Below are 20,341 nucleotides of genomic sequence, written 5' to 3' on the forward strand. Positions count from 1 at the left end.
AAACCAAACCTGGTTTAATATTTCAAATCGGATATGTGGTTGTAAAGTTATTGAAGAAATAGTGAAATAAATTAAATAAGGGTTAATTTTCATGTTTTCCGCCATCACTATTTCTTCAATAACTTGACAACCACATATCCGATCGGAAAAATGAAACCAGATTTGGTTTCCGAATATTATGACGCTTCGAACAAGCGTAGACACGACAAATTATATTTATTTGTTCATAACGACATTTTGGAGGGGTTTGGCTATTTCCGGCTTTGCTCGTGCCCTAATTTCTTTCATAAAAGCCCTCATTCGGCTCTCTTCCTTAAAACAGAAATAAAATGGCTGCCTAGAGAAAACGGCCAGAAACTTTTGATCGGGACTGTACGCCTATGTCTACCATAAAACGTTTCATTGAACTGTAAACGGTGGTCACAAATACATTTATAGTGCTTTTCGATACTTATGTTTGTCTTATTTACCAGTTAAAAATTAAATTAAAAAGTTCAACGATTCTAAATTCAAAAATAAAATTTTTGATATAACTCTCGCAGTCAGTGAAAGCATTTTGATTGCAAATTTCAATTTTACAATTAAAATACTTTGACTGGGTTAATTAAGTAGTTTGCATTTTATTTTAATTATTGTATACACGGGAGTCTGCTTTTAATTGAAGGTTAAAAGTGAACAGAATCTCAGAGTTGCCTGATGTGAGATAAAATTGGCTTCTCAAATATCGCAAGAAAATGTTGCGTACCTTTAGACGCTGCTGTGATACGGGTGGTTTTTCTGTAACTTCTCTTTACCAACCAAAACGTCGATGACGCAAATTTCGTTAAGTCTTGGAAGTTAGGCAATTTTCGTCACATACATATCATTTATGTCATACTTATGAATGATGAGTTTAGTACATATGGCAATAGCTTACATTACATAATGTTACTTCGGGTTCTTCCGAACTTCTAAACATTATGGTACAATATGCTTTGTGATCTCAGTCTCAAATTACTAAACCATTTCCCCATTAATTACAGTTTTTGCTCTATCAATAACCTTAATAACTTCAATCAAATCAATGACTCTGCAAAACGCAGCAACTTTTCCATTTCAACTACCAGTCAGTGCCGTATTAAAATATGTCAGGGCCCCTAGGCTTACAGCTTATTTGGGCCCTCAACCCAGTGGCGTAAATAGCGCCCCCACAGACCCCGCGGCGCGGGGGTCCCCGAGAACTAGGGGCCCCCCAAACGTTTCTGATTAAAATCGGTGCTATTTAAAAGGGCTCCGAGTAGTTTTTTCTTAGTTACGCCACTGCCTCAACCCCTCAAAATCTCCCTCCTCTGGTGATGCATGGGCTCCTGTTTTGGCCCCTACTCTTGGTGGGAACCAAGGCTTTAGCCTAGTCAGCCTTATGGATATGCGGCACTGCTACCAGTATATCTCTTAGTTTCCTGTAAAACCACCACCTGACGAAGACAAACGCGCAAAGTCATCAGCGGAATTTACAATCATTTTGTGATTTCCAAAGAGGGTGGTATTCGATGGTGGAAAAGAAACCTTGATTTTGCCAACTCTATACCAATTTTTAGATGAAATATTTTTGCCAATCTTAATATAAGAAATTGGTTCCCAACGAAAAGGTGACTTACGAGAAATTGTCCCTTTTTCACCTCAGGGACATTCTATGATCAGCAAGATCTCGTGGACATTTAAGTACACGCAATTACCCCGATGTATTAACTTTACTTTAAATTTTAAATTATAATTTGAAAAATTCCAATCATCTTTATTTCACAAACCCGAGAGGAATTTTATCGAAAAAGAATTATTCGAGTTACCTGGTTTTGGGAATAAAGTAGCGCAACACGAACACATAAATTTAAATACATTTTTAGACAAAAAGAATGTCTCGAGTTACCTGATTTTAGAATTATGGTAGCGAAACGCGAACCGGTTAATTTAAATTAATGTTTAGACAAAACGAATTTCTCGAGTTACCTGGTTTTGGAAATATGATAAAACGTGAACGAGTTAGATGGCGCCTGTATCAATTGGAACGAATTTCAAAATATAACAATAGTGCGTACGCGGGTCCCGAAATCTCGCTTAATATTAAAATTTCTTAATGCGACCGAAAAGGTAGATCAGAAATGATCAATACTAACTAAAGATATAATTTTCAACCAAGTCGGACTTAATTTAAACAAATTATGTACATTTACATTTAAAAATCGCCCAAAATCGCTAAAATGGGCAAATGACGCACTTCGGGGTCCCCGATCTCACAAATGTAAACAATGCCGGCGAGGGCATGATATTTCCAATCGCTTGACGTATTATGTATCTTTGTACGTTGCCGGTTGCATTAATAAATTTTAATTTCGTGCCAATTGATACCGGCTCGTTCGTGTTTCGATACATTATTTTCAAAACCAAGTAACTCGAAAAATTAGTTTTGTCTAAAAATTGCATTACATTGAAGTGTTCGTGCTTTGCTACCTTATTTCTAAAACCAATTAACCCGCAAATTTCGTTTTGTCTATAAATTAATTTAGGGAAACCATAGGTTCTACTAGGAATGATACGGGAAGACTCTAAAGCCACACCGTTTTGTAAATGGTGCAAAGATATTTAGTTTGGTTTTAAAACATTAGCCGGCGTCGCACTATTGCTTGGAACCAGTTTTCAAAACTGGTATTCAAAATGACTGAAGGAGGAAGACTTACACAAGGGCCATTGTTTACTTTCGCGCCATTTCAAGCTGAACTCTTTTAATTTTGTATTTTAACTTATAAAATTAACATTTAAGTGTAGAACAGCCTCTTGTTTAGTGATTAAAATAATTTTAACAATTTAAATTTAAAAGTAATTAAGTAATTACGTTTTATTTCGGACCCCCGGAGCTAAGCAAGTTGGGCAAGTGCCCAAACTACCCTTTAGTTAGGACCTTATATCTCGTTAACTACTAAAATTATAATGATCAAAATGAGAAAAATATAATTTAATGATGTAATTGTTAAAACAGAAACGTTCAGCTTTAGCGAAAAAGAGGCTTTTACTGTATTCTTCCCCCTTAAACTAGGTTTTAAGCTCTAATGGGAGCGTGGCTATTTGGGAGTTTCAAATGCCAACCGCATAATGCGGTACCCACGTAAAACAATAATTGAGTCCCTCTGGCGGTAAAGGACGTAAATGCTAAACTCCTCCTCTTTTATGTGAAATATCCTTTAAAATGACTTTTGATAAATTTGCAGAAGAAGCTGCATTCAGCGTGGACGGAGCTGCGACAACAGACCCAGCGACTGCTGCTACAACTCGGCGTGTCGTTGTAATCTCTGGGGAACCAATTGTCGCTGCCAGAGAGTGGGGCTCTTCCAGAAATGGGGCTAGTGCCGCACCCCGACGAACGAATGACCGACCAACGCGACTTCCAACCACATTACCAAATATATTTTATTGTCCAAATCGAAAGCGGAGGGGGGGTAAATGTATTTTGGGTTAATTAGTTTCTAATGGAATTACTAGATACAATTTCAGTACAAAAATCTAAATTTATAAATACTTTAAATTAAATTTTTCATGTTCTATTAATTTTCAATCGAAAGAAATAATTCATCTTGCTATAATTTCATAATATATTTTGTTTAAACTTTTTTGAATAAAAAATAGTTGTGTCTAAATTCTGCCTCAATTTCTTATGTAATATATCAGAAAAATAGAGTTCTTATTCTCAAAAATAAACGTTTATGGATTCAATACAGACTTTTTTCTTCAAGTTTTCTATTTTAAAGACCAAGATCGCCTTTTCGCTTTAATTAGTCGACCTAGCAACGACCAAGAACGGATCAAAGCTACTGAGAACCAACAAACGACTATGCAATATGTACTCTATGAGCTTAATTAAGAATTAAGTCGTAATAGCCATCTGTGGGTCATTAATACTATTATTATTATAATACAAATTTTCCTATAGTGTTTAATAATGTTTTATAATAAAATTTAAAATTATTATAATTGTAATAAAACCTTTTTAATAATGATAAAATATTATTTTTATATTTACTAAATAACTAAAATATAATGCTTAATATATTAACCTATATTTGTTTAAAATTGGACATATAACATAAAAAAGTTAAATAAAATATATTAATGTTTAATATTTAAAACTTTATATGAAGTCCGTCTTAGTTAACAAATCCACGAGATGTTTAGTAGGCGGGGCCTGAATAATAAGTATAGTAGATAACTCACCCATATGCTTTGTTTATTTGTTCTCAGCTGTTTAAATGTGCTCTTGCGACTACTGAACTTTTTGTGTGTTGTGTACTGATATTTACATTTCTGCTACTAGGTTTAATAGAAGCTAGGGTTATTTGGCATTAAGATCATACTATTTTTAAAGTTTATGACATAATTATATAACGTGACGGACCAAAATAAAACATTTGCGTCTTGCTAGGCACTTTGAATATATTTTAGGTTGTACTACGTTAAGGACTTGGTTTGCTAAGTAAGTTACCTCTTACAACCCGATACTGAAGGGAAGTAAGCTAATTAGTAGCCTGGTTATTAAACAAAATAAATGGTCAAATTACAAACCTACGAATTAAATGGCCATTTGCAGGTAAAACGTCAGCTGTATATTTTGTGAATGCTTCACGATCAGCCTCGAATTGCTTTGCCGATTTCCAAGATTAATGGTTAGTTGGAATTTCAGCTCTATCAGTGTGTCTTGAATTTGCATTCGCAATGCTTTCTTTGTTACAGGTGGCATTGCAACACAGGTAAACATATGCACTTTACGTAGTAACGTATTACAAGGAAAGTTAAAGAATCTGATTTTAAATTATTTTAAACCACGCATCAATGAAAAGACATTTTAACATTTAACGCTTCAGTTTCTTGAGTTGTACAAAAAATATCGCGAAAATTATGAAGATATTAACTATATCCTTCATGGGTTTTCACTCCCACGTTGAGTTTGAAAGCTCCCCCCCCCCCCCCGCTCGTTAAAGGGGTTTTCCCTTTCCATAAACACTTTTAGAGGTTAACGGTAATAGTAAGTGTAGGGAGCTGTTGGCTCGCGTGGCTTGCATGCCTTGCCATCACCCTCCTACGCAAATTAGCCGGGCCACTGGTAATTGGCTTCACAAATCACTAGTTGACTAAGGCCGGTGTGGTTCCTTGGGTATAAGCTTACCTGATTATTAGGGGCTGGACTTTACGCTCCGCCTCACAGTATTGTCACAATCGCTTAGTGATTAAGGCCGGTTTAAGGAGAGAGCGGCTCTGCAATAGGCCCAAGAATAGCCAATGACTATTCGGTCAATCGTAGGCTAGACTAATGCCTGATTATATATTCTGGAACCAATTAGAGAAGGTAGTTAAAAGAGCAATGTTAATCTTAAAACTTAGTCCTGCCTCCACGACAGACATACCGTATTAAGTCGATCAATGTACGTCCTAAATTCATGGCTGTGTATAAAGAAATTCATGATGTTACACATTTCAACTTCAACTATCTCTCGCCACAGTTTCTAAAATAATTAAACTAGTTTAATCGATTGGCTTTGAGAGAAGTGTAGTATCTTCGCCCATTAAACTAATTACACTACGCCTAACAATAGAATTGAATTAATATTTCGCGCCAAAACTAGGGCTCAGTCATTGACCCTCACTTTGTACGTCAATATAGTTCACCTAACAATGATTGTAGGATATGATGTTAGAAAATTTCTATCACGTTTCTACTCCGCTTTGAAACCTTTTAAGTGTGAAGAGGTAAAAGTTTGGTTTAATTATACCATTTCTTATCATAATGTAGATATTTTTATGACACCTTTACAGATTTGCCAACAACTCATTTCATGCAGTGAAATTTTAAATTAAAATATTGTAATTTTTTAATAAACACTCTCCTTGTATAGGTTACCTTAATTATGTACACACATGTCTTTATGTTTGGAGATCTATAGCGATTGAGGATATAAATATAATTTTTATCACAAGAAGATGCCAAAGGAATATGCTGCCTACTAATAAACAACCTTGGTGGCACTTTTGATGATCACTCTTTTTTAATATTGACAAATTTTGACGTGAAACAGTCTATAGGCATGGGCAACACAATTTGGGCACCACCAGTCCATCATGGTTGCTCACTGTAGCGAGAGTAATAAATGACTGTATTGGTGATTGGAGCTAGGGATTTTATCAATCGATATTTTAAATACAATAATAACTATGTCCCTCTGATTTACATATTTATTTTTTATCTTTGGTATATTTAAAAACTATTCTAAATTTTATAAGTAAAGACCAAAAGATAAAAATTAAAAGTACGTTGTTATTTTTTTTTTCATTATTTCCGTCATTTTTTGCAGCAGGAGATTATTTAATTATTTTTTTTTCAAACCATGAAAGCAGGTAACCTAGCTCTTGCTTATAAAATATCCCAAACTATCTTTTCGATGTAAAAGTGTCCATATCAAAGATATGACAATGCTTATATTAATTGTTTCTAATAAAATACGTTAGAGCAATTTTAATGTTTTATTTTATTGAACAATGCACGCTCAATTAGCATTTGGTGTAAAATAGCCCTTACTTTGGCGATGTAATGACGAAATTTTAAATTCGAACATAAAACCCTCGCTTTCCTTTCGAAGGTAGTTATTTTCGAATTATTATGTACTACTAAAGAAGCCAGTGTGTTCTACACTGTAGCTTGATCTACCCTGCTAGTATGATACTCTCTTTTAAGTACTTAATTACTTATTGCAATGTACCTTCAAGTTTTTAAAATTTGTTTTGGGATTATATCTCGCCATCAAATAAAATGACGACGTTTCTTTTTCGATACTTCCCATGACGCAATCGCTACTGATGTAATTTTAGGTCACACTTATTTTACTTAGTTACTTACGGCTCCTGTTTAATTTTTGTATCTCAGTCTGCATTTTCGTAGGCCACCTTGGAATAAGTAAGAAAAAAAATCGATTTACGTAAGTGTAATTCTACCAATTTTACCATTTTATTAATTCATTTTTGCAATGGCAACTTTCAAAATTATCAAATATTCCCAATTTTTAATTATTTAAAAAAATTCTTTTGGAAGAAACGATAATGCTAAATCTAAAATGAGTACCTTTTTATTTTATTAATTTTTAATAATTAAAAATAATATGAATACATTATTTACAATAAAATATAATGGAAATAATAAATTTATAATTAGGAAAATATTAACCAGCTCGGCTTAAACCCCCGCACCACCTTATGCCCAAGATATCGAGCTATACTCTTAATGCCTTTAAATCAGGTGGCCGGATTACAATGTGTAGGAGGGTGGTGGCAAGTCCTTCATCCCACGTGAGCCCACAGATTCCTCCAATTACTATTACCGTTAGCGTCAACAAGTTTTTATGCTTTGAGAGAAAGAACTTGCAATCTCAACTCATTAATAAAAAAATTGTTGTGAATTATGTTTCGAATTCCGTTCAAGAGATGGCGCTTAACTTAAACCAATATGAGCGTAGGTATAACAGCTTAACACCAGAGCTATATGTTCTTTCTTCGCAGAAAGTAGTTCTTGGCAAGAAGTAGGAAAACGGATAAGCATTCAAATTTATTCTGGTGGGTAGGTTAGTGGTCCAAGTTTCTTTAAGTATCCTAAGCAAAGTCAACCCTTTTAAGTTTAACTCCTGCAAGGCATCTTCTATATTTTCCAAATTTCAAATAGCAGCGTTGAATTCCCCTATAAAATGGTCTTGCACATTCTCCGAATGCCTTATTCATCACGGGCATCAAATATTTCGACACCGCGTCGTATCTGTTTACGAAGAATTTAAGATTAGTTTAAGGAAAGCCTTCAGGGCGAAAATATGTTAGGCACTTACACCTTACGGACCGTTACATTTTCCATCACTCGGATCAAATGTAACGCGTGGAGGTGAAGCTGACCCTCAACTTTAGGAGCTCGTATTTCATCCTCGGAGATACATACATATATACAGGATGTAAACTAACTAGAAGACATCCCGAAGTGTAACCCACCGATTTTGTTTAAACTGGGGGGATCGGTAGACCTTCATGTAACTTAAATCCTAAAAATAAGTTATTCAATTGGCAACCGTTTTGCCATGGCAACGATAAATGTTTTTGACATAAAACATTGAAATTTTCAGATTGAAAATAACATAGGATTCTGACCGAATCCAAGGTTAAAAATTTGAAAAAATTTTAAACTTTTGAAAATGCCAAAATAGATAAGAATTGACGAAAAAAATCGAAATTGATCAACTTTTGATCAATTTGAACGAAATGGGTGAAAATGAACCAAAATGCCTAAAATTGGGAAAATGTGACAGAAAATGTAAAAAGTACAAAGATTAAAAAATATTTCAAAATTTTTTGAAATAAATTATTAAAAAAAATTAAAAAAAATTAAAAAATTAATGAATTTAAAAAAAAAACAATTTCAAAGCAGTAAATTTCATCAAAAACGATTATAATTGATAGGAATTAATTGAAATAGATTATTGTGAAATATCGGAATAATATACAGATAATTTATTGTATTTGAAAAAACATATTGTTCAATTTGGTCCACAATGATCAAAATTCGAATTAATAGATCAAAATGGGCAAAATTTTAAATTAAAAAATTACTTAATTTTACAAAAATCCCAATAAAGTTTGAAATAAAATACTTTTTTTCAAAATATTATGATTTTGCTAATTTTGATTTATTATTTCCAATTTGGTCAAAATTGACCTATTTGATCAAAATAAATAATTTTTTTAAACACAATTTATCTATATATTAATCCAATTTTACACAACTAGTAAATTTCAATTAATTCCTTTCAATTTTGATCGAAACTACTGCTTTTGATCAAATTGGTACAAATTTATTCAATTTTATCAATTTTGAAAAACAAAATATTTTATTTCAAACTATTTTGAGATTTTTTGTAAAATTTAGTCATTTTGTATATTTTTTTAATTTAAAAATTTAGCCCATTTTGATATTTTAATTCGAATTTTGATCATTGTTGACCAAATTGTTCAAAATAATTTCAATTTATCTATATATTATTCCGATCTTTCACAATAATCTATTTCAATCAATTCCTATCAATTATAATCGTATTAAGATCAAATTTATTGCTTTGATCAATTTTTTTTATTTATTAATTTTTTCAATTTTGAAAAAATAATTTATTTCTATAAAATTTTTCCAATTTTAGCCTTTTTGGTTCATTTTCACCCATTTTGTTCAAATTGATGAAAGGTTGATCAATTTTGATTTTTTTCGTCAATTTTTATCTATTTTTAGCATTTCCAAAAGTTTGAAATTTGTTAATATTTCTCACAGGAGGGGAGGGGGGGGGGGAAGGGCCCTTGGAATCGGTCAGAATCCTATGTTATTTTCGATGGAATTTTTTTTCATTTCCATGGCAAAACGGTTGCCAATAGAATACATTATCTTTAGGATCTTTCAAAATCGGAGGGTTACACTTCGGGGTGTCTCCTTGTAAGTCTTTGAGATGTCCACAAAGTTAAAAATCGCATAAGCGTACCGAAACTATTATATCGTATTCTATGGGTCCCTACTAGTTTAAAATGTCCAATGAACCATGGTCCTAAATATTCCCGTTTCAGAGTTACGAGCTTTCAAAAATCGGACTAAAAAACATCGAAATCAACGCAAATGTGATATATTTATTCTTCCTTGAACCCAATGGTTTTCATAAATTAATTGATTGTTTTTAGCGATTAACTTATAAACAGATCATTAAGAGATCGCTCAGAAGTATGCACTGCCAGATTTTGAACTAACTAATTTTAAGCTGGAAAAATTGACTAATAAATAAATCTTTCAAGTTAATGAAAACATCAGCTAACAAAAAAATATTTTCAATAACTGTTCAAAATGCCCACCTTGGGCTCTAATACACAAACGACCACGTCCTAAATATGTTTGACGAAGGGTTTCAAAGATTTCCGGTGTATTACGGAATATAATAATATATAACATATATATAAGGCCCAAAGAGTCGTTTGAATTTCGGAAATAAGGCTTCCAAAATTCCAGAGTGTAATTAGTGGGATCTGCTATCAAATGGTACGTTAGGGAAGGGGCTACCTAAAATTCGGTCTGAAATTTTCCAATGCTTATGTGACCCACTATAGGTTTATGAAGTGTTGGAATAATTGAGGTTTTATTAGCTTTGAACATAAGTTTATAATACCGTTTATCTCATTTTAAGTCCACCCACACAAGCTATCAGTATTTCAGGGGCGTATTAATCATTAGGCACAGTAGGCACGTGCCTAGGCCGCCACTTTTCTAGGGACGCCAATATTCTGATATCGTTTTTCCATTTTCTCAAACGTTTTGTTCAAAATTAGACAGACTAATGTAGTAAAACGAAGAAACTGTAAAACAGGTCACATTTAATCATTCTTCGGCGAATTTATTAAAAATATCGCTGAAATATCGTCACATTGGACGGACAGTAATCTTGTTGCACAATTATCCAAACGCTAAAAAGTTCGATAATGGTCCGATCCAAGGTTAAGGTTCTCCGTTGAAGGGAAATCAAACTAGTAGATACTTACAAGTTAGTAAGTTATATTTTTTAAATGGTTTTTAATTTTCAAAACAAAACCTGAAATCAACAGCAAGTTTGGATTTGGGGCGATAAAATTTTATGTGCCTAGGGGCGCCGTCAGTGTTAATCCGCCCCTGCAGTATTTACAACTGACGCACTACTAGAACCAGAATATTATTTTACGCTTTAAGCTTACAGTCAACACCTAATAGTTTCCCAATTTTGAACTTGCTCTACTTACATAAACTTACAGAAACTCTACAAATTATGCGTGTTAAAAAATAAATTCTGGGAATAAAATCCGATATCGAGCAATACATATATTCTATTCCGTTTAAAAAAAGAGCCTCTTCTATGTAAGGAAAATTTTCTCGAACCGAGTTAGGATCTTTTTGATCCCTTCCAATTTCGGCGAATCCGCCTCTTCCTGGTTATCTGATTTGCCCCCCTTAATTCGGGGATTGTGAGGCAATTAGAACTACTTCCTGTTACCAAAAGGGAAAACCGCGCCGTTTCGATGTACGTCTATTCGCCTTCATTATGCAGAGCGGGTAATCCTTTCTCTAATAGCAAAGTTGCTCTATGTTTCAAAAAAGATCTATCTACAATAACGATGATTTACAACTACATAAAAATGCACAGTTATACAGGGTGTTTGCAAAAATTTTAAGGAGTTGAAGTGGGGGGGGGGGGAGTTGAGAACTATTCCGGTTTTTTCCTCATTTCGCTTCGATGAGTTAAAGTGTGGACTACCAGCCCCTGGAAGTAGGCTGCAACAAGCGCAAAACCAAGCAGCTGGGAAATGCGAACATTGAGGTTTGTGTTCGTGTGATAGGTGAAAAAGGACTTTGCAAACAAATCGAGGTAACCAGCGTTACAAAATAAACTTAAACAGTTTTTAAAGTCCCTACTGCTTGTTTTTGCGCTTGTTGCAGCCTTCTTCCAGGGGCTAGTAGGCCACACTTTGAAGCTCTCTGGCGCTCTTTTAACTCATCGTAGGAAAATGGGGAAAAAACAGGCATACTACTCAACTCACCCCCTACAACTCCTTAAATTTTTTGTATAACCTTTTGACACACCCTGTAGTTTGTTAAAGACGGCAAGACGGACTGAAAGATGCTTTGTTTTTCTGTTCAGTTGGGAAGTTCCCATTCGCATAACTTATAATATTTCATATTGTTAAGCACTTCGTTACCTTAGTTTCAAAATCAGGTATGTCAAAACTAAATTTTAATAAAAACATTTTAATTTCCAAAAATAGTATTTTTTAATTATTTAATTAACGATAATTTTTAGTATAAACGGTGGTTGAAATGCTTTTTCGAAAAAACGCTAAAAAGCTTCATATTTGTCTAAGACGAGTTACTTGGTTTTGGAAATAGGATATCGATTTGTTTCTATTTTCCAAAGAATCTTTTCCTGAAAAATGTTATGTTTGTTTATTTATCAACGAACGTTTTCTACGAAGAGTATCCAATGATGAAACGATTTTAATTGGTCCTTTCACTCTTAAAAGTAAGTGCAGTGTACATATTCAATAGACAGGCTTAGCCCTAGCTAAAACCGCGTAAGGCAGACAGTCTGTGCACAATAAAGCTACATCTCAACTCATACAAGTTTCCCCAAAACTTTGGTAAATGCAGGGCTAGCCTGTCAAATCTGTAGTTGAAATTGACATGGCCGTCATTGGAGACCTTTGAAACTTTTTGATGGACCAAATATTTGGGTAAAGAGTTTAAGCTAGTTCGCTGAATACTGACGTAATCTCCTCGGTAGAAAGGAGTTCTTTTGGAAGATTATCAAATTTAAATTCTTTATTTTTAATTAATTATTTATTTCTATGGATTAAATATAAAACAGTTCAATAACAATTAAAATGAAATACCAATTCTTACTCAAACGCCTCGGGAGCTATTGGCTTTATAATAATCAGCTAGGCTAATACCCAAGGCACCACCTTAGGCCTAAGTCATCAAGCTATTAATTCAGGTGGCCGGGTTACAATGCGTAGTAGGGTGGTGGCAATCCTTTCATGCCACGCGAGACAATAGCTCCCTACACTCACTATTACCGTTAACCTCAAACGTTCTTATGGAAGGGGAAACGCACGAGTGGTTCCGAGGTTTCACCCAGTGGTACAAACTGTGATCGAATGCAGCTCTTCTTGCTGCAAGGCGAAATTTCTAACCACTAACCCCCCCCCCCCCCCCCAATATGTTCTTCAGCTCCTATAAAAACACGCCCATCACGATGAAAACTAGAATATGCGATCAGACGAAGATAACGAGCAAAGTCCGTATGCTTAGCTTTAGGTCAATCATATATTTTAATTAGACATAGGGTTAATACGTATCCTACTCCGTAAAAGGTTCTTATCCAATTCAGGTCCGTTTTAAATATTCTTATGTTTTTAAAATTTGAGTCATCAGACCAAAACCTGGGAAACCAAACGAGATTTGAAATTAGACGCTGTTGAGATTTTAAAGAGCCTCTAAAAGCAATCCTACTTTGAAAGAAATATTTACATGGCACTCGTAGGTTATTATTGAGAAGATGGACTTTCCAAATTGCTGTTTCAATTTGCTTTAAAAGGAATCTAGCTTCTCGAATTTCTATTGACCCCACCCACCAAAGGAAAAATAAGTTAAAAAAAAAACTAATTTCGGGCATCAAAAAAAAATTGTTCATTTTGCCTGTTTGCGTCCATGTTTGTTTTTTAACCTTTTACTCTCATTCGCCATCACTCCAGCAGTCAAAAGGCAAACCGTAGTAAACGCCATTTATCAAACTTGGATATATTTTAGTATATTTGTCTTAGGGTACTGTAAGTGGTACTTACTAAATTATTTCATCTAGGAATTGTTTTCAGATGGGGTAAAAATCTTTTTCGACGAGGAGCATAATTTGTACTTATACTTAATACAACAACTTGCTGGAAATTTTAAAAATTGGTGTTGATAATGTTTTTCTCTTGGAGACTTGATTCTATTCCTATAGCCTTACGTCTTCCTAAATACTTGTACACCAATTACAGCAAATGTGACTGTTTACAGCCTTAAGTAATGCTAGATCCGTTATCTATTATAGCATTACGTTTAGTACAGTCAAAGCTACTGGATTGTACACAGAAAAGTGGTTTTCCGACTTGCTTGACTAACGCTTTTAGGTAGAGATTTTTTTATGATACGCGAATAGAAATTATATATAATTCTAACATTCTAACAAATTTGAAAACGAAAATGCAATTATTCCGGTTTTGAATTGAACCGAGATGAATGTGGTGAGGATGGTTGCTGGAATTCTTATCCAAACACCGCCCACAACTTTCAGAAACGACAGCGCGTGGCCCAAAAAATGAAAAACACTTTTTCTTGTTAAGCTAGTCTTGCTTGCAGATCATTGTGTCACATTTCACGGTCCATCGATTCCAGAGATTCATCTGCGACGTAAAAGACTGGGACAACGCGTTGCTCTTTAACCACCCCCCCCCCCTTGTGCCCCCCCTTTCCGATCCCTTTTCTCGGATTTCCGTCATCCCGTTCTGTAAAGAGTGTTTCGTGCTTGTCGATCATGACACTTTTATCGCGGCACAACGGGGGCGCTACCACTACTGCTCAGATACCTAAAACTCTTAAGATTCCATTTACTTCTGGCTAGCTCCGTTTTAGTGAACCCACCGCCCCATACACTTAAAATGTGTAAATTTTCTTAATTTTTTTTACCTTTTTCATTGTTGTGTGTTTATTTTATTTTTTATATTGATGTACATTTTTTGTGTAAATATTTACTGTTTTCTGAATCTTTATTTTAAGCTCTGCTCTTTTTATATGTGACACCACTCCGATACATAAGCACAGATTTTATGTAAAATTTTAAATCTTATAGCTCTTACTGAGTTTAGGATTCTTGGAACATTATCTAGGAATGCAACTGCTTTGGACTAATGTTTGGCTATCTTAAACAAGATTAGGGTTATGCTTTAAATTAATCGAGAGCATGTTTATCCTTACACTAATTGAAATAAGGGTTATGTATACAAATAGTTGAAACAAGGGTTTGCCTTAAATTAATTGAGATAAGGATTCTGCCTTAAACTAATTGAGGTTAAGATTCTACCGTTAACTAAATGATATTAGGATTATGCATTTAACTACTGGGATAATGATTATGCTTTAAACTATCCGGGATAATGATAATGCTTTAAAATAATTGAGATAATGATTATGCTTTAAACTATCTGGGATAATGATAATTCTTTAAAATAATTGAGATAATGATTATGCTTTAAACTAATTGGGATAATGATTTTGCCTTAAGTTATTTGAGATAGAAATGATGCACTAAACTAACTAAACTCCCTCTGCACATTTGCGAAAGTGTTACCTATTTTATAAAGGGAAACATAAAAAAGAGTTCATCACTTACTAAAGAAATCCAGTAGCATTGAAACATTATTATGTGCTGTAATCCTAAGATACTGCCATCTTACAACTATTTGGTTCTTTCTAGTTGTTGAGCGATAAAATTGTTTTGTTATAAATATCTTAGGTAAGCAACATGACTGGAGTATAAACCCAAATAATTCGATATTTTAAGTAGAACATCTACTCTCTCCCTCAAATTCAGTTACTTAATTGCTTTACTTTGGTTTATTTAAAAATGCAGGTAAAATTAAGATATAAGTGGAAAAAATAACATTTTTGTTTACTTACCAAGATGATGGAAGAGCGTATTTTTTCCCTCTAAAAAATTAAAATGATAGTTGGTTTTTTCTTCAAATTTGTGATTTTTATTCGCACTCTTTTTTAAAGTATGGCCTAACGATCATCACTTCCTACTCATAAGCCTTATGGATAATTGTAGGAACATAGGAGGAGTTTTCTAGAAATCACTACCGACAATAGTTTACAATAGACAGGTTAATCCACCCATCGAAACCGTATAGGAGAATCTTGTAGCTGAGTGTAACTTAGTGTAGCTGAGTGTAGCTGAGTGTGACTGAGTGTAGCTGAGTGTAACTTAGTGTAGCTGAGTGTAACTTAGTGTAGCTGAGTGTAACTTAGTGTAGCTGAGTGTAACTTAGTGTAGCTGAGTGTAGCTGAGTGTAGCTGAGTGTAACTTAGTGTAGTTGAGTGTAACTTAGTGTAGTTGAGCGTAACTTAGTGTAGTTGAGCGTAACTTAGTGTAGCTGAGTGTAACTTAGTGTAGCTGAGTGTAGCTGAGTGTAGCTGAGTGTGACTGAGTGTAGCTGAGTGTAACTTAGTGTAGCTGAGTGTAACTTAGTGTAGCTGAGTGTAACTTAGTGTAGCTGAGTGTAACTTAGTGTAGCTGAGTGTAACTTAGTGTAGCTGAGTGTAACTTAGTGTAGCTGAGTGTAACTTAGTGTAGCTGAGTGTAACTTAGTGTAGTTGAGCGTAACTTAGTGTAGTTGAGCGTAACTTAGTGTAGTTGAGTGTAACTTAGTGTAGCTGAGTGTAACTTAGTGTAGCTGAGTGTAACTGAGTGTAGCTGAGTGTGACTGAGTGTAGCTGAGTGTAACTTAGTGTAGCTGAGTGTAACTTAGTGTAGCTGAGTGTAACTTAGTGTAGCTGAGTGTAACTTAGTGTAGCTGAGTGTAACTTAGTGTAGCTGAGTGTAACTTAGTGTAGTTGAGCGTAACTTAGTGTAGTTGAGCGTAACTTAGTGTAGTTGAGCGTAACTTAGTGTAGCTGAGTGTAACTTAGTGTAGCTGAGTGTAACTTAGTGTAGCTGAGTGTAACTTAGTGTAGCTGAGTGTAACTTAGTGTAGCTGAGTGTAACTTAGTGTAGCTGAGTGTAACTTAGTGTAGCTGAGTGTAACTTAGTGTAGCTGAGTGTAACTTAGCGTAGCTGAGTGTGACTGAGTGTAGCTGAGTGTAACTTAGTGTAGCTGAGTGTAGCTGTAGACGTTGGTTTATTGTCTACAATCTACACTCATACAAGTTCCCCTATCCATTTGCGAGGGGTGGATTAACCTTTTTAATGGTGGCTCCCACATTTCGGAGATATTTTTATTTTGCTCCAAAACTGGGATGTCATTTCATACAACTCTAAATCAGGGTAGTTTGCTAATAGGCAGTATATTTAAATTGAACCTAGTTACGGAGAAACTCATAGCATCATCTCGGTAATGACCATAAACTGTTATTTATTTAACTTATTTTTCTAAAAAAAAACAATTAAATTTGAGGAACAGTGTAAATCGTCCATTTTAATATTCCCGTCATGTAGCTTACCTAATCGCTTAACAACTGAAAACAAGCAAAGAAATGTTATTCTGTAAGATGCTTCTTAAATCGCAACTTTCAATAACTATTAGCAAAATTGTATACTTTATCTCTTAGCAACTAATCTCCCTATCCTGCAACTACTATTCACTAGAAACACGTACCTTAGCAGGCTCCCATTCATTTTTCCAAAAAAAATATGGAAGAAAACATACCGCTTCATCATGTATCGAGTTTCTCAAACTATAACAGAGGTAAAATGATATATTTATTTGTACATAGCCCTATGCCGTGTAATTTTAAAATTTAACATGGTTAGATAAAGTAATACTCGATCGAGGTAAATTTGGAGCCATGATGAACTGTAGGCCTGTGAAGATACATGTTACATTTCTTTCTCTTTTTCTTTTTTTTTAATAACCAGCTAGGCTAATACCCAAGGCACCACCCTAGGCCTAAGTCATCGAGCGACTTTTAAAGCCTTTAATTCAGGTGGCCGGGTTACAATGCGTAGGAGGGTGGTGGCAAGCCCTTCATGCCACGCGAACCAACAGCTCCCTACACTCACTATTACCGTTAACCTCAACAAGTTTTTATGGATGGGGAAACCGAAGAGCTCGGGGAAAAAACCCTTAAACCAGTGGGGAGAGAACTTGCAAACTCAACGCGGAAGGAGTGGTTCCGAGTTTTCACCCATTGCCACAAGTTGGGATCGAACCCGGCTCCTCTTGCTGCGAGGCGAAAGTGCTAACCACTCCGACACGCACATTTTTATGAACAAGATGAATACTATTTTAAACTTCCGGTAATATGGCGTCCACGTTTTAAATACAAATTCTACACAAAGAAGAGTTTTGAAAGCCACATTTTCGATCAAGATTGAAACACCCAAAGTTGATGATTTTCGATTAAATTGCCAAATATTTGACAATGCAATTTTCAAACGCAAGATTTTTTTACAAAACCGAAGATTTCGCGATAATTCTTAGAAAATCTTCGAACCAGTACAATGCTCTATAGTCCATCGAAAGCTCAGTATCACGGCTCATTACAACGAATCAGAAAGATTGAAGTAAGTGACTTTATATATCAACAGCAAAGTTTACCTTCTCGTGTGTCGTGTCTTTGTATTGTATTTGGAATTTCTTTTTCTTTAAAGGATTATGAACTAAATCAAAAAATAATTTGTTAACATGAGCTACGACATGTTTGTAACGTAAGTAGCTCCAATCAAGTATTCTGGGTTCTGTTAACCCTCGGGCCACCGCCGTCCTCCGCATTCTAACCCGGTCACCGGTAATTGGCTTTACAAGTCGCTAGTTGACTAAGGCTTAGCAAATTATTATGATAATTATGCAATGTGCTATTCGGTGCCTTGGGTACATAGAAATCTAATAGGTAACTCTAGAATGCTGCCGTGTAACTGGCAAATGGGCCAAACGCCGTGGCAGACGATAGTCAGATCTCAGCCAATCAGAGCTCAAAGAGTGGTTCTGCCAAGAATTTAATGTCACCAGAGAGAATGACGTCACCTATCTCCCGCTATAGTAGCGGATCCAAGGAGGATTATTATCCTCCTTGGCGGAACCACTCTACGGCCTCTCATTGGCTGAAGGTTCAAGGCGAACTGGCGTCAAGCTCGGCCGTATAGGCGGCAGCATTCTAGTTACCTATGAGATTTCTATGCTTGGGTATTAGCTTATCTGATTATTATGATTATTATGCAATGTGCTATTCGGTGCCTTGGGTATTAGCTTATCTGATTATTATGATTATTATGCAATGTGCTATTCGGTGCCTAGGGTATTAGCTTAGCTGATTATTATGATTATTATGCAATGTTCTATTCGGTGCCTAGGGTATTAGCTTAGCTGATTATTATGATTATTATGCAATGTGCTATTCGGTGCCTAGGGTATTAGCTTAGCTAATTATTATGATTATTATGCAATGTGCTATTCGTTTATTAAAAGGGAAGTTAATACTCCCTTTACGCAAAATTCCTCAAGAAAAAAGATTAACTAAAATATTTGTCGGTAGCAATCTTTGAGTTAATATATTTTCTTAATTAGGGCGCGTAAAAGTATGTAATTACGAAACATTTTTCTGTTTGCTTAAGCCTTGCATAGTGTAATTTTTCTCAGACCATCGAGGCAGCGTCATTGCATGAAAAAATTCATTGACTTGATATCCCGATAATATTGAGATAATAGATTTAAACGTACGGCTTTTCTAAAGGATTGAAAAAGCTTTAAGGTAGAATCCTAATCTCAATTAGTCTAAGGCAGAATCCAAATATCAATTAGTCTAAGGCAGAATCCTAATCTCAATTAGTCTAAGCCATAATCTTAATCTCAATTAGTCTAATGCAGAATCCTGATCTCAATTAGTCTAAGCCATAATCTTAATCTCAATTAGTCTGAGGCAGAATCCTACTATCAATTAGTCTAAGGCAGAATTCAAATATCAATTAGTCTTAGGCAGAATCTTAATCTCAATTATTCTCAGGCAGAATCCTAATCTCAATTAGATAATGTAAATATCAATTAGTTTAAGATAGAATGGAAATATCAATTAGTTTATGAGATAATGTAAATATCAATTAGTTTAAGAGGTAATGGAAATACCAATTAGTTTAAGGGACAATATCCTTACCTCAATTAGTTTAAGGGACAATCCTTATCTCAATTAGTTTAAGGGGCAATCCTTATCTCAATTAGTTTAAGGCAGAACCATACTATCGATTATTTTATGGAAAAATCCTTAGCTCAATTAGTTTCAGGCAAAACTTTTATCTCAATTAGTTTAAAGCAGAATGGAAAGGTCTATTAGTTTAAGACACACTACTAATCTCAATTAGTTTAAGGCAGAATTTTATTATCTTCAAAGCTTATTTCAATTGTAGCACTTGGAATTTCATATGATCAGTCTCTTGATTAGTTGCTGAACGACGATAGGATAATATAGATTCTTAAGATCTGAGAGTTTTTTCAACCTTAGTTTACAGCCTCATCCGACTCCAGATGGAAAACATTCTTTATAATGGAAACGTTGGTTTGGTCTACTTAAAAAATTTACCAATTTCGGGAAAAAAGCACCCGCTAGGAGATTGAACGAAAATTGAACGCGAAACTTCTAGACTTGCAGAAAATATAAGAAAGTCATTCTTTCAGTTTATAAAAAGCTATTTATATAAAAAACGCTTCTCCCGTTTAAAAAGTTTCAGAGCTCAATTCGGTGAAGGGTTCCGCGTTAGGATAGAAATCTTCGTGCCCCCCTCCGCCAACTTGAATTTAATATTCGAAACCTGCAAAATAGCACCGCGCAACAGTTGAATTCGTCGCGGATTCTCCTGTTTCTGCCAAGTTTCAAGTTGGACCCTTTTAATAAAATTCTCATAACTTTTTTTCGAGTTTCCTTTTAAAGGGTGCAACACTTATATTTCTACCGAACAGAATATTTTCATACCTCACTTGACGGTTCTGC

General features: G+C 34.7%; 1 protein-coding gene across 1 annotated transcript in view; it reads left to right on the top strand.

Moving 5' to 3' along the window:
* The window catches only part of LOC149956656 (xibalbin-1-like), a 50,054-nt gene extending 46,386 nt beyond the window's left edge, over positions 1-3,668 (top strand). Inside the window, exon 4 of the mRNA XM_090164743.1 lies at positions 3,243-3,668. Within this exon, the coding sequence (XP_090020869.1) occupies positions 3,243-3,378 (136 nt within the window). The 3' untranslated portion in view covers positions 3,379-3,668. The remainder of the gene's footprint in view (positions 1-3,242) is intronic.
* The last annotated feature ends 16,673 nt before the right edge of the window (positions 3,669-20,341 follow it).

The sequence above is a fragment of the Leiobunum rupestre genome, chromosome 2, assembly GCF_980474605.1.
Source record: "Leiobunum rupestre chromosome 2, qqLeiRupe1.1.hap1, whole genome shotgun sequence".
Taxonomy (NCBI): Eukaryota; Metazoa; Arthropoda; class Arachnida; order Opiliones; family Sclerosomatidae; genus Leiobunum; species Leiobunum rupestre.